The 15,664-nt window shown below is 43.4% G+C and overlaps 1 protein-coding gene across 2 annotated transcripts in view; it reads right to left on the reverse strand.

Moving 5' to 3' along the window:
- Positions 1-3,362: 3,362 nt before the first annotated feature.
- The window catches only part of LOC129818369 (sarcoplasmic/endoplasmic reticulum calcium ATPase 2-like), a 64,632-nt gene continuing 52,330 nt past the window's right edge, over positions 3,363-15,664 (reverse strand). The window contains exons 10-22 of one of the 2 annotated variants that reach the window (XR_008753936.1): positions 12,327-12,415; positions 12,098-12,200; positions 11,780-11,911; positions 11,380-11,499; positions 10,848-11,066; positions 10,306-10,641; positions 9,880-10,100; positions 8,054-8,256; positions 7,840-7,925; positions 7,621-7,754; positions 7,323-7,440; positions 5,257-7,170; positions 3,363-4,413 (exon numbers count right to left, since the gene is read on the reverse strand). Coding sequence is in view for 1 of the 2 variants with exons in the window: in XM_055874192.1 (XP_055730167.1) it covers positions 6,895-7,170; positions 7,323-7,440; positions 7,621-7,754; positions 7,840-7,925; positions 8,054-8,256; positions 9,880-10,100; positions 10,306-10,641; positions 10,848-11,066; positions 11,380-11,499; positions 11,780-11,911; positions 12,098-12,200; positions 12,327-12,415 (2,037 nt within the window). In the remaining variant the exon portion in view is untranslated. Of the gene's footprint in view, positions 7,171-7,322; positions 7,441-7,620; positions 7,755-7,839; positions 7,926-8,053; positions 8,257-9,879; positions 10,101-10,305; positions 10,642-10,847; positions 11,067-11,379; positions 11,500-11,779; positions 11,912-12,097; positions 12,201-12,326; positions 12,416-15,664 lie in introns of both variants that reach the window. The other variant, XM_055874192.1, reaches the window with a different exon arrangement.

Raw genomic sequence — 15,664 nt, forward strand, 5'->3', positions numbered from 1 at the left:
AGCTGCAATGTAAAACTATGATTTATACCTCAAATATGCACATTTTTTTTAATTTTTTTTATTTTATTTTACCAGGTAAGTTGACTGAGAACACGTTCTCATTTGCAGCAACGACCTGGGGAATAGTTACAGGGGAGAGGAGGGGGATGAATGAGCTAATTGTAAACTGGGGATTATTAGGTGACCATGATGGTTTGAGGGCCAGATTGGGAATTTAGCCAGGACACCGGGGTTAACACCCCTACTCTTACGATAAGTGCCATGGGATCTTTAATGACCTCAGAGAGTCAGGACACCCGTTTAACGTCCCATCCGAAAGACGGCACCCTACACAGGGCAGTGTCCCCAATCACTGCCCTGGGGCATTGGGATATTTTTTAGACCAGAGGAAAGAGTGCCTCCTACTGGCCCTCCAACACCACTTCCAGCAGCATCTGGTCTCCCATCCAGGGACTGACCAGGACCAACCCTGCTTAGCTTCAGAAGCAAGCCAGCAGTGGTATGCAGGGTGGTATGCTGCTGGCTATTTTCGAACAAAACATAAATTTATTGTATAACATGTTATAAGACTGTCATCTGATGAAGTTGTTTCTTGGTTAGTGACTAATTATATCTATATTTGGTCAGTTTTGTGATAGCTACCTATGCGGTAGAAACATGGTGAAAATATGCGGTTGAGTCTTTGGCTATTGTGGTTATCTAATAGAAATACATATTGTGTTTTCGCTGTAAAACATTTTAAAAATCGGAAATGATGTCTGGATTCACAAGATGTTTATCTTTCATTTGCTGTATTGGACTTGTGATTTCATGATATTTATATGCTATTATTTACTTGTGGCGCTATGCTAGGCTATGCTAGTCAGCTTTTACTGATGTGGATGCTCCCGGATCCGGGATGGGTGTTAAGTAAAGGTTTAATATAAGGAATTTGAAATTATTTAAACTTTTACTTTTGATACTTAAGTATATTTTAAACCAAATACTTTTACTAAAGTAGAATTTTACTGAGTGACTTTTACTTTTACTTGAGTCATTTTCTATTAAGGTATCTTTACTTGACTCATGTATGACAGTTGGGTACTTTTTCCACCACTGTGAACCAGGCACGTATCCGCACACTGCTTCGCGATTTCGACGCATGCCTTGGAGCGCCAGTATTAAACGTAACATACCCCAGTTCTAATATTTTTCCACCTAATTGGTCTTTTGACCAATCACAACATATATATTTTTGCAGAACTGATCGGATTGGTCAAAAGACCAATTACTGGAAAAAATATCTGAATTGGCTGCGCAGCTAAAAATCACCAGATCTCAACCGAATTGAACACTAAAGGCAGCGAAGCAAGTGTTCCTCATACTAGGTTATGTTTGTACCTAGCATAATTCGGCTAGGCGATGTCAGCTAGGCGAAGCAAACATCTGTGCGAAGCAGACATCTGTGCCACAGACAGAAGGGGTAAACTCAGACACGTCACAGGGGCTATAAAGCTGAAGCATCCGTTAAGAACGTTTTCTCAGAGGAAGTCCAGTCGCGGATAGTGGAAGTGAATGGAACTAAGTGAAACTGATCAGATGTTCTGCAATGTTCTCAATACATTTTCCTGTCCCCAAAACTAGAATATGTTACGAACACAGTGCACTTAGTTGTAAAAAATGGTGTTTAGGAAGCAAGGTCGAATTGAGTTTGTACACACGCGCACTTCACAGAGGAGGCATTCCCTAACTGAAATATGTTACAATGCGCCTACCTTGCTTGTTCTGCCCACTAATGCTTCATTTTCTCCCACTGTAAACGACACAGATTAACTATCTTGGGTTAGCTACACTGAACAAAAATATAAACGCAACATGTAAAAAGTGTTGGTTCAAAATTTCATGAGCTGAAATGAAAGATCCTGCAATAGACTGTGCCAGGGGGCTAGTCTGTCCTATCTGGTGAAATTCTCCTGTCTCATCTGGTGTCCTGTGTGAACTTAAGTATGCTCCCTCCATCTCTCTCACTCTCTCTGAGGACCTGAGCCCTAGGACCATGCCTCAGGACTACCTGGCCTGAAGACTCCTGGTTGTGCTGCTGATCCAGTTTCTGCTGTTTTGCCTGCGGCTATGGAACCCTGACCTGATTACCTGACGTGCTACTGTACCTTGTCCCGGACCTCTTGTTTTCGATCCTCTCTCGCTCTCTACTACACCTGCTATCTCGACCTCTGAAAGCCAACTGACATTTACTCCTGAGGTGCTGACCTGTTGCACGCTCTACAAGCACTGTGATTATTATTTGACCCTGCTGGTCATCTACGAATGCTTGAACATCTTGAAGAACAATGTGGCCTTAATTGCCAATTAGAATCTCCACCCGGCACGGCCAGAAGAGGACTGGCCACCCCTCAGAGCCTGGTTCCTCTCTAGGTGTCTTCCTAGGTTCCTGCCTTTCTAGGGAGTTTTTCCTAGCCACTGAGCTTCTACATCTGCATTTCTTAATGTTTGTGGTTTTAAGCTGCATAAAAAATGGCTTCATAAAAACATTTGATTTGATTGATATGCATGCTTGTCATTCTCACCAGGGTCTTGACCTGACTGTAGTTAGGCATCGTAACAGACTTCAGTGTGCAAATGCTCACCTTCGATGGCCACTGGCACGCTGGAGAAGTGTGCTCTTGACAGATGAATCCCGGTTTCAACTGTACCGGGCAGATGGCAGACAATGTGTATGGCGTTGTGTTTGTGATTTTGTTGTGAACAGAGTGCCGGTTGGTTTATGGTATGTGCAGGCATAAGCTACGGACAACACAATTGCATTTTACCGATGCCAATTTGAATGCAGAGATACCGTGATGAGATCCTGAGGCCCATTGTCGTGCCATCCCCTTATGTTTCAGCATGATAATACACTGCCCCAAGTCGCAAGGATCTGTACACAATTTCTGGAAGCTGAAAATGTCCCAGTTTTTCCATGGACTGCATACTCACCAGACATGTCACCCATTGAGCACTTTCGTCATCCTCTGGATCATCAGCGTGTTCCAGTTCCCACCAATATCCAGCAACTTCACACAGCCATTGAGGAGTGGGACAATATTTCATAGGCCACACCCCATTATTATTTTCTTAAAGCATCTGTGACCACAGATGCATATCTGTATTCAGTCATGTGGAATCCATAGATTAGGGCATAATGGATTTTTTTCAATTGACTGATTCTTATATGAACTGCAATACAGTAAAATCTTTGAAATTGTTGCGGTTATATGTTTTGTTTAGTGTATTTACACACTTGCCAACTCCATTGGCAAACAATGAGTTGGTATGACAGCACAGACTGGCACTCTCAGATTACAAGACACAATGATAGACCCAAATAAAGTCAATAGTTTATTAAGCTGAAACCACAATCTCAGTGGTGCATGTTACAATCATTGAGCACAGGTAGTGATCAATCAAATGTACAGATGTTCCTGTTAACATGGTGGGGAGTTAACACATCAGTTAAACTGCAGCTTCAATAAGTTACATGATATTGCATGATAAGACAAAAAGATACTTTTTTTCCACAGGTATAGAACAGTTATATTGCAAGTCACTAATAAATCAAAGCCAGGCTTCTGTCCTGGTTTCTCACAACTAATAGTAGTTGAGTGGTAATATTGTTAAAGTTCAGACTCCACAGATATCAGTGTCTTCTGGCCCAGTACTGTGCAAATTCCCAAACAATAGGAAATGTTTCTGATCAGTGATAAACACTTAATAGTATTAGTGATACTGTAGTATTTATCTATTATCGTGTCAAGCAGTTTTGTACAATATTTTACTATAGAAATCTAGATAAATTGCATGGCTACTCACAGCTGGTGGGCATGCACTACTGTGTATTGTACATGGATATAAAACTATATAGTCAACCTGGTATGAAATACTAAAGGTAGGAAGACGCAGGGAGGAATGTCAGGGACATGGAAGGCTTCCCCTGCATATAAGAATCCAAAACAGCACCATCTCTCCCAAGTCTAACCACGATATAAGTTAAACCCCCACCCACCAATCCCACACCATCTCATTCCACTTACTATTTGGTCATTTTTCCCATAACATTTGAAAATACTATAAATGCATTGTACCCATGTCTGCAAAGGTCACATATACAGAGGACGCTGGTGGGAAGAGCTATAGGAGGATGGGCCCATTGTAATGGCTGGAATGGAATTCATGGAACAGAGTCAAACCTGTAGTTTCCATGTTTGATACCATTCCAGCCATTACAATGGGCCCGTCCTCCTATAGCCTCCACTGATATACAGTACGGGTCAAGATATCCGAGGTGTAATGCTACCCAGAACACACATGCTGAACAGGACAGTTAGTCTCTACAGCTATCATATCAGACTAGATGGAATGGCAGGTTTTAGTCATCACCTGTAGAGAAAGGGAAAATATGATGAGTAGAAAATATCAGAACAGAAAAACATGTCTAAAATATATATTTTTGCTGCATTGCCAAAAGACTACATCCAGTATATTACCATGCAACAAAACACCAGATTTGACACCCACACTGATATCTGTGATTGTGTGGGAGCTTAAGCTGCAAGTGTAGGTGTGCAAGAAAATAGACACTCTGAAGTCCATTAGAAGAATGGTGACAAAGAAAAACAGGAATATGATGTAGACATGGCTTCAAATATCCTCAATCCAATATCAACCACAACATAGCCAACTAACTCGGACTTCTATGGCTGCGTTCAGACAGGGAGCCCCGTTCTGATATTTTTTCGCTCTGAAAAAGATCTGATGTGAAAAGATCTGATATGATTGGTCAAAAGACCAATAAGTGGAAAAGAGATCAGAATTGGCTGCCTGTCAAAACATTTTACAGAGTCCTGGTTTTAGTGTGCACTGAATACATATATTTTTTTTTAAAGCCTCTCATCAGTCAAAAGCCCATCCTGAATCGATATAGCCTGTCAGAGACAAGTGAATTAAAGCTGATGAGCGGCAGCCCTGGCCGTCATCAAGTTGCAGCAACAGCAGAAAGCTGCCTGAGCACCAGATGGACAACTAGTCCAAACTGACAAGAACAGCAAAAATGTATTGATCTAATGGTCTCAGCTGGTCAAAGGCAATCATGTAATGCAAAAATATATGCTGATGTCTGTAGTTTATCAAAATGTTATAGCTATGGGTCATCTCTCCATTATACATTTTTGATGTGAAGTGATTGGTGTGTTAAGGAGTGTGGTGGTGGAAGGGAATACTCACTAGTGAAAAGGGAAGCCAGTGGAAGGCATTGAAGGAGAAAGCACACAGTTGTTAAAGAACACAGACACAGTGAAATCAAACCAAGACATCTACCAAAAGACATGCGTCACAGAGGTATGTTTCCATGTTGGATTGCTGAAAAACAGACCTATTTAGTAGACAATAATACTAGTGTGATGGTATGGACTCCTTGGGACTACTATTCTAAAGGTATACTGCACCTTTCACAGACTTGTAAGCCCCCCGGAGGGAAAAAAAATACTCTAGATCAGAGTTCTGTATAAACACACCCTGCCAGCCAAGTTACGCCCAATAAGGATGAAGCATTCAAAGACACTGTACATTATCTATATTCAAGTATGTGCCCATACAAAAACCACACTGTATAGAAATAATCTGGTCACCACATTCACTCAGTCCTAGTAAAGAAAGACAAAAACACTTTGATTCAAAGGGTTCATGAGTGTATTTTTCTTGAAATATAAAAAACAAAACCTTGGGACTTTTGTGTCGCAAGTTCATGGTTGAGTAGTCAATTGGAAAACCTGTATTTTTAAAGTAAAAAAATGTAGCCTTTTCTCTCCTTTGAATCAAAATTCTGACCCACAAAGACGGCAACATTTACATCCTAAACCCAATCCTGCCAACAAAACAACAATAAATGTAATAAAAGTCAAGTAAAATAAAAAATACAAAGACAAAATACCCTTAGAAAAAATTACTGAGGGAAGGCCAATTAGATTTTTGTTTTCTGCACAAGGAAATAGGGGCACATCAAGTGTCATAACTATATGGACTAAATGTTGAATAAAGACTAAAGCCATGTAGGGGAAATAATCTAGAAATGAGCAAAATGGATTGTATTGAGGTAGCTGTGCTCTGCCTACAGCAGAAAAACTGGCTTTTCAAATATATATATATATTTTTTTATCCATAAAGGTAATTTTTACATTGATGTGGGGGAGACGACTAAATCATAAATTAAAAACCCAGTACAGTTCATGCTAGGTTAAAGAACATGTAGGTTTCGTTTTCAACTATGCATACACAATCACTCCACAAACCCTTATCTTACCCACCTCCTGCTATCTAGTGCTTGTCCATTGGCTCTGAAAGAGTTGTAAGTTTATACTGAAGACAACAGTAAACATTAAAAGGTAACCCTACCCGTTCTCTTAGCCACTCCTCCTGCAATCCGTTCCAACAATTTACAAAGTGATGAACAAAGAAAGTTGCATAAAATAGTGCTACAATCTCTGTACAGGTCAATGGACTGCTTTTAAATATCTCATTTGTATACTAATATGAAAAGGGCAGCGCAAAAATACTATTTGTACTGTAGTGAAAGTGATAATCCCAAATCATTAAAAAAAATCTAATTTAAAAAGGAAATAGACAACAAACTGACAACATTATTTTCTGTTTGAACCAGCAAAAAGTCCACAGCTACATGAGTGACGGTCAAACTGACACTCACAATTTCAAAAAGACTTTTGAATATTATTTTTTAAGTTTGTGTTAAACTAGGTCCTTCTCATGCACGCTCGGCAGGCACACTCCAAGTCTACAAACACACACACATACACTACCTATGCACACACAGGAGAGAGAGAGAGAGGGGGATTGTGCTCAAGTCAGTCAGGACCAGAACATGTCTGCCATGTTAGTGTCGGTGCTGTAAATCCACAGCACCAGGGGGAGGGTGAGGGCCACAAAGGGCCAGGAGATGCCCTCCATGCATGCAGACAGAGAGCAGCCTTTGCTGCTGGGCTTCTCCAGCTCTTTACCAGGGTAGTTCTCCATGTAGTTCCTGGCTGCTAACTTTAGGACCTCGTCCAGCAGGAGGACAGGCAGGGAGAGCTTCAGCACCATCAGCCACTGGGTCAGGTTCAGAGGGGTGATCTGGAAGATGATCTGTAGAGGAGAAGGTAGCAACATGGTTGAGGAGGATAACCTCTCCTGCTTTTTCAGTTTCTCCACCTATCCCACTCGTTACACTAGCATTTAATTGTTCTAAAAATCATTTCTGGTAGCCTCAGGTTTATTATTATTGCAGGTAGTCTCACCGGCAGGGGCTCCACGTAGAGGATAAGGAAATGCAGGGACATGGAGAGGCAGATGGCTCCCAGCAGCCACACGTTCTCCCAGGGGGGCATACGCAGCAGGGACTGGTTCTCTGACACACTGAGGAAACAGAGAGAACAACTGGGTTAAGTCACTGATTGAAAACCCATTTGCCCATCATTTGACCATGTGTACCAGATTAATCTCACAACATTATGCAACTAGTGTCAAGCCTAAAGCAACAGTGGAGAACTTCAAAAAGAGAGAGGTAACGCAAAAGATGTAGCGGCATAGTCTGACCTGTTGAGGGCGTTGCACATCTCTATGGTGACAAGCACAGACAGGGCCATGGTCATGGGGTAGGGGGACTCAAACAGCTCACACTTCAAACCATCAAACTCTGGGTTGTCAGGACCACACTGCAGGAAGTGGCTCTGTGGGCAGAGGAGAAAAGCCGCTCAGTAAGTCTATGCGTTTGAGAGTGTGTGTGTGTGCGTTGTATTGGCATTGTTCTCCTACCAGTTGGTACAAGGTGATCCTGGGTCCGTCCTCAGCAGCGACAAACCACCAGGTAGCAGCACCGACTGTAGCCGCACCCACATAGCCTGAAGAGGCAGAGCACAGGAGTCACACATGGCTATCTGGATACACACAACAGCTTAAACACTTGTTCAACTAACCCATATTTCACTTTTGTGAATGTTTTTTCTCCACAGAGGGCAAGTGAACTCACATCCGATGGCGAGGTATCTGAAGAAGAGCCATCCAGAGATGAGGGGCTCGCGGGCATTGCGGGGAACCTTGTTCATGATGTCCAGGTCGGGGGGGTTGAAGCCCAGGGCAGTGGCAGGGAGGCCGTCCGTCACCAGGTTAACCCACAGCAGCTGGACAGGGATCAGAGCCTCAGGGAAGCCTAGAGCAGCCGTCAGGAAGATGCTGTAGGAATGGTAGAATAACATTATTTACGTGAGGATTAAGGCTTGTTAACTTTATGGCTGAAGGGGCAGTATTGAGTAGCTTGGATGAAAGGTGCACAGAGGTGCCCATATTAAACGGCCTGCTCCTCATTCCCAGTTGCTAATATATGCATATTATTATTCATATTGGATAGAAAACACTCTGAAGTTTCTAAAACTGTTTGAATTATGTCTGTGAGTATAACAGAACTCATATGGCAGGCAAAAACCTGAGAAGTTCCACTTCCTGTCTATTTTTCTGGGGGTGCCAATTTTCAACCAAGCTCTCATTGAAATCACAGAGAGATATTGATGAGTTTTCACTTCCTACGGCTTCCACTAGATGTCAATAGAACTTTGTCTGATGAATCTAATGTGAAGGGACCCCGAAAGAGACAGGAATTAGTGAGCTCTGGCAGGAGGTGATCACGCATTGAACATGCGCGTTCACGTGAGAGTCAGCTCCATTCCATCGGTCAACTGAAGTCGATGAAATTCTCCGGTTGGAAGGTTTTTCAAGATGTATGTTAACAACATTCTAAAGATTGATTCAGTACATCATTTGCCATGTTTCTGACTGTAACGGAACTTTTGGACATTTCGTCACGTTATAGTGGACGGTAGTGGACGCGCTTTGGGTTTGGCGTTTGGTAAACATGTCCAAAGTAGCTAATTTGACATAAATAACAGACATTAACGAACTAATCAAGCATTTATTGTGGACCTGAGATTCCTAGGACTGCATTCTGATGAATTCATCAAAGGAAACATTTATCATGTGGTTTCTGTTGAGTCCAACATGGCGGCTAATTTGGCTATTGTTCTGAGCTCCGTCTCAGATTATTGCATGGTTTATTTTTCCGTAAAGTTCTTTTGAAATCTGACACAGCGGTTGCATTAAGGAGAGGTATATCTATAATTCCATGTGTATAACTTTTATGATGAGTATTTCTGTTGAAACGATGTGGCTATGCAAAGTCACTTGATGTTTTTGCAACTAGTGAATCTAACGCGTTAATGTAAGCTCCGATTTTTTTATATAAATATGAACTTAATCAAACAAAACATGCATGTATTGTATAACATGAAGTCCTATGAGTGTCATCTGATGAAAATAATCAAAGGTTAGTGATTAATTTTCTCTATTTCTGTTTTTTGTGAAAGCTCTATTTCGCTGGGAAAATGGCTGTGCTTATTGTGGTTTTGTGGTGACCTAACATAATCGTTTGTAGTGCTTTCGCTGAAAAGCATATTTGAAATCGGACACTTTGGTGGGATTAACAACAAGATTACCTTTAAAATGATATAAGACAAATCTATGTTTGAGGAATTTTAATTATGAGATTTCTGCTTTTTGAATTTGGCGCCCTGCACTTTCACTCGCTGTAGTCATATCATCCCGGTAGCGGGATGGCAGCCATAAAAGGTTAACCCTGGCACTGACATCCATTTGTTGATTTTCTTACTGAGCGATATGGGGTTGTGATAAATGACACCCAGTCCCTATATAGTGCACAACTATTGACCAGCGCCCTATCGGGTCAAAAGTAGTGAGCTTTAACTGGAAATAGGGAGCCATTTGGGACAAAGCCGTGATCCTTACCAGACGACCTCTCCCACGTTGGAGGAGATGAGATAACGGATGAACTGCTTCATGTTGTTGTAGATGGCCCTGCCCTCCTCCACAGCCGCCACGATAGTAGAGAAGTTGTCATCAGCCAGGACCATCTCAGAGGCTGACTTAGCTACAGCCGTGCCTGAACCCATGGCGATGCCAATCTCTGCCTTCTTCAAGGCAGGGGCGTCGTTCACACCATCACCAGTCTGGTCATGGGGAAAGGACAGGGCGTGGTTAGCCATCTACTTTTCTACAGGATAGCTTGAAAGCTTTAGACTAATCACATATGTTTTAGAGGTTACATGACATGCTGAGGGCTCATCATGAAAGCCGAACCACAAAGTGTAGTTTCAGTTCAACACTGCACAGAAACTGATGAGGCAGGTCTCAGGAAGACCTCTTCTCACTCACCATGGCCGTGATCTCGTCCATGGACTGTAGGAACTCCACAATCTTGGACTTGTGAGACGGCTCCACGCGGGCAAAGCAGCGTGCATTGACCACCGCGTCTCGCTGGGCAGCCGGCGACAAGTCGTCAAACTCGCGGCCAGTGAAGGCCATGGAGGAGACATCGTCTTTGTCACTGAAGATGCCGATGCGGCGGCAGATGGCAATGGCTGTGCCTTTGTTGTCGCCGGTGATCATGATGACGCGGATGCCGGCCAGGCGGCACAGCTTGATGGAGGCAGCCACCTCCGCCCTGGGAGGGTCCAGCATGCCCACGCAACCCACGAACGTCAGGTCCGTCTGAGGAGAGAGACAGTCAGACCAGAGTCCTGGATTTGGCTCACTCACAAGGCCTCATCCATATGATTGAAATATTTTGTTTTTGCAATATACACTTATTTTTGCAGCCTCATCATGTTACTTCTATACAGTAATACATAAGTTCTCTGAATAAATGCTCTGCTATTTATGTCAATTTCACTGCATTATGACTCCCACTCCCTCACCTCGTATTCAATGAAGCGGTTTGAGTCTTCCAACGCCATGTCCTCTTTGGCAATAGGGTTGTCCTTTGTGGCCAGGGCCAGGCAGCGCAGTGTGTCACGCCCCGTCCCGTACTCCCTGATCACTGACAATACCTTGTCCTTGATGCCCGGGGTCAGGAGCACCTTGTTCCTGCCCACACGGATGTGAGTGCACCTGTCAAGCACTCCTTCTGGGGCTCCCTGAGAGTGAGGGACAGAGACAGGAACTCAAACCAGAGGAAATAAAGCATTATCCTCTGCTCATTTCCTACATACTGTACATTACAACTACAAAATGACACCTGTTCTTAAAGTACACAAATACATGTATCAAAATCCTATCATTTATCATAGTTATGAAGCGGCCTCTAGAACTGTGTCCAAAATGACACCCTATTCCCTATATAGTGACCTACTGGGCCCTGGTCAAAAGTAGTGCACTATATAAGGAATTTCTCCGGTGTCCATATGGTCTACAATCCGAGAAATACTGTAGATGGATGCTAATAATTACCTTAACAAACATCTTGCCAATGGAGGAGTGGGCCTTGTTGGGTGTGCAGTACACAGACATTGACTTCCTGTCTCTGGAGAACTCCAGGGTGAACTCCTTCTTCATCAGCTGCTTGATCACCTGTACCACACAGTGAAGAAACACACACCAACACATCTTTAACAAGGAGTGGAACAACAACCTGGGGATGTCTGATGGAATTGGACCACACTCAGGCATAAGTCCTAAATGGCACCCTATTTCCTTTATAGTGCACTACTTTTGACCACCAGGGCCCATAGGGCTCAGGTCAAACGTAGTGCACTATAAAGGTAATAGGTTGACAGATCAACACGCAGTTTTATAATACTTTCACAGGAGAATCATGTTGGGATTAAGAGCGTAGCTGACGGTGGCTTACAGAGTTGCAGGCATTGGCTCTCTCGATCTTGGACAGGCCCTTGACGTCAGTGTCAAACACATTCATCTTCTCCACCAGGCAGGTGAGGGCAGTCTCTGTAGCCTCGCCAACCTTCTCATACACACCTTTGATCTGAGGAGAAAACACACACACCAGATAATAGCAATAAACAACTAAAACAGTTAACTTGTATATCCACAACATAATGGAGATGCCTACTGATATTCAAAACCATAAATGAACCCCTGATAAAGGCTTATGTGACAGGCCTTTTCAACCAGCAGGAACATAACAGTGAAGGTTATAAAGGACATAAACCTCATTGTAATCCAGGGAGGAGTCGTTACATAAGGCACAGATGGAGGCCATCTCAACTAAGCCATCATACTGGGAGGACTTGACTGGTTTACCATCATGGTACCTGGAATAAAAGACAACAGCCATGAAAAAGGGGGAACAGTGAGCTCAGGTATGGTGTGGTGTATTGATAATATGACTACGCGTGTGTGTTTCATTGTGTGCTCATTCTGTATGTGTCTCTACTCACACTTGTCCCTCAGGGGCGTATGTGGAGCCAGTGATTGTGAACTCCTTCAGGGAGCAGCTATCGCCCGCCGCCTGGTCAATAACGAACATCTAGAACACAAATGGGTAGAAAACGTGTCAGGTCACACACACATCTGTTTCCTTATGGATGCAAGGCGCTCGCATACTAGGTTCGTTCAGTCGTCTGTGCCTCGCATACTTCCCTAAAATGCCTTCGCTTAAAAAAAAAAAAGAGCGAAAAAAGCTGCAATGTTTCTGTTGTCCCTCTTAAAACACCACAGCAACATATCCAGTATACTGTAGACTTCCTCAAAATAATTCAAATTCATCTAAGATACATTAAGAAATCGAATTGATGTTTTTTATGAGGAGGTCTAAGTTACCCAATTTTACATTAACTAAGATGTTTGGTGCAGTATTTCTCAAGCGAAAAAAATTGCATGAATACTAGTCATCTCTCATTGAATTACATTTCATTAAAGAATCCTGTCCACCCGGGTGGCGCAGTGGTCTAGGGCCCTGCATCGCAGCGCTAGCTGTGCCACCAGAGACTCTGGGTTCGCGCCCAGGCTCTGTCGCAGCCTGCCGCGACCGGGAGGTCCATGGGGCGACGCACAATTCGCTTAGCGTCGTCCGGGTTAGGGAGGGTTTGGCCAGTAGGGATATCCTTGTCTCATCACGCACCAGCAACTCCTGTGGCGGGCCGGGTGCAGTGCGCGCTAACCGAGGGGGGCGGGTGCACGGTGTTTCCGCCTACACATTGGTGCGGCTGGCTTCCGGGTTGGATGCGCGCTGTGTTAAGAAGCAGTGCGGCTTGGTTGGGTTGTGTTTCGGAGGACGCATGGCTTTCGACCTTCGTCTCTCCTGAGCCCGTACGGGAGTTGTAGCGATGAGACAAGATAGTAACTACTAACAATTGGATACCACAAAATTGGGGAGAAAAAGGGGCTAAAAATTAAAAAAAGAATCCTGTCCAGTAGCCACTTGTGATAGAAAAACGACATACCTGATTTATTTTATATTAATAGTGAACGATTATATATTTAACTAATAGTAAGACTAAGGCTGAGTTTTTATGGTGTCCAGTCTAGCTTCCTGCAGCTAGTCTGATCAGTGGTGCACTGAGGGAGATGTATTCCATGGACAGGATGTGGGGTGGTTGTAACTGGGATAGAGATGGACTGGACAAAGGGTTCCTAGACATCCTGGCATCAGGGAAATTAAGCCAGGGTTGGGGGTTATAACACCATGTGTTGTTAACGACTAGATGAATCCAAAGTGGCTTATGATGCTCTTTAAGCTGCCACTTAATATAATGTTTACATATCCTACATTACTCATCTCATATGTATATGTATAGACTGTACTCTATACCATCTACTGCATCTTGCCTATGCCGTTCTGTACCATCACTCATTCATTTATCTTTATGTACATATTCTTCATCCCTTTACACTTGTGTGTATAAGGTAGTAGTTGTGGAATTGTTAGGTTACATTACTTGTTGGTTATTACTGCATTGTCGGAACTAGAAGCACAAGCATTTCGCTACACTCGCATTAACATCTGCTAACCATGTGTATGTGACAAATAAAATTTGATTTGATTTGAGGGGTGGAACTAAGCATTCTTAGTGTCCTATATAAGATGTCTGTTTCTCGTTGTTTGGGAGGCTCTCAGCCTAACAGTCAAGGCTGTTGGGCTGACGGTTTCATTATTGCAATAATGAATCGATATTAAATAAAGATGATTGGTTGAAGAAATGACCAAGTCTCTCTCAGTGCTGCATTTCCACGACACACTGCTATCAGTTCACCAACCACAGCCCAAAAAAACCTGTGCCGAACACCAAAATGGACAAACACGTCACATTGTTTTGAATGGGAAGCATGCGACAGGCTTTACACAACCGCCAGTTCTCTAGATCCCCTAAATCACCCTAACACCATAGGCCGATGATTCGGAAAGCGGCCATTTTATGGGCTCCAGATCAATTGTATTTTTGGCAGCCAATCGTAACTTTTCTTTGTAAACAATGTTTCCACCATCATTTCCTATGATCGACAAGAGCTTTTGGACATCAGAACAGCTATCGGCCTTGTCTCAGGATGGTAAGTTGGTGGTTGACGGTATCCCTCTAGTGGTGTGGGGGCTGTGCTTTGGCAAAGTGGGTGGGGTTATATCCTTCCTGTTTGGTCCGAGGGTATCATGGATAGGGCTACAGTGTCTCCTGACCCCTCCTGTCTCAGCCTCCAGTATTTATGCTGCAGTAGTTTGTGTCAGGGGGCTAGGGTCAGTTTGTTATATCTGGAGTACTTGTCCTGTCTTATCCGGTGTCCTGTGTGAATTTAAGTATGCTCTCTCTAATTCTCTCTTTCTCTCGGAGGACCTGAGCCCTAGGACCATACCTCAGGACTACCTGGCATGATGACTCCTTGCTGTCCCCAGTCCACTTGGCCGTGCTGCTGCTCCAGTTTCAACTGTTCTGCCTGCGGCTATGGAACCCTGACCTGTTCACCGGACGTGCTACCTGTCCCAGACCTGCTGTTTTCAACTCTCTAGAGACAGCAGGAGCGGTAGAGATACTCTTAATGATCGGCTATGAAAAGCCAACTGACATTTACTCCTGAGGTGCTGACTTGCTGCACCCTCGACAACCACTGTGATTATTATTATTTGACCATGCTGGTCATTTATGAACATTTGAACATCTTGGCCATGTTCTGTTATAATCTGGCACAGCCAGAAGAGGACTGGCCACCCCTCATAGCCTGGTTCCTCTAGGTTTCTTCCTAGGTTTTAGCCTTTCTAGGGAGTTTTTCCTAGCCACTGTGCTTCTACACCTGCATTGCTTGCTGTTTGGGGTTTTAGGCTGGGTTTCTGTACAGCATTTTGAGATATCAGCTGATGTAAGAAGGGCTATATAAATAAATTTGATATCACTAACCTTGATTTGGACGAGGACTTTACTTCAATGAGTCAGAGGCGAAAGACATTGATTATCCCATACCTGACCCAAACTACGGCGGTGAGAATAAAATAGTCTCTACCCTTCTATTGGCGAATATACAGTCGCTGGAGAATAAACTGGACGAGCTCTGATCGAGACTATCCTATCAACGGGACATTCAGAACTGGGTGAGACTATCAACAGCTGGTAAACAATCTCTATTAAGGAAGTCTCAAGGTCCTGCTCGCTTTAGTTAGAATAGCGCATGATAAGCTGTAAAACATACCATACAAACCAATACAACATTTGTTTTGTATTTTTCACAGCTGTCCATTTACCACCAACCACTGAAAACTGATGCTGGCACTAAGACCGCACTCAACGAGCTC

The sequence above is a fragment of the Salvelinus fontinalis genome, chromosome 21 (genome assembly GCF_029448725.1).
Source record: "Salvelinus fontinalis isolate EN_2023a chromosome 21, ASM2944872v1, whole genome shotgun sequence".
NCBI classification, from domain to species: Eukaryota; Metazoa; Chordata; class Actinopteri; order Salmoniformes; family Salmonidae; genus Salvelinus; species Salvelinus fontinalis.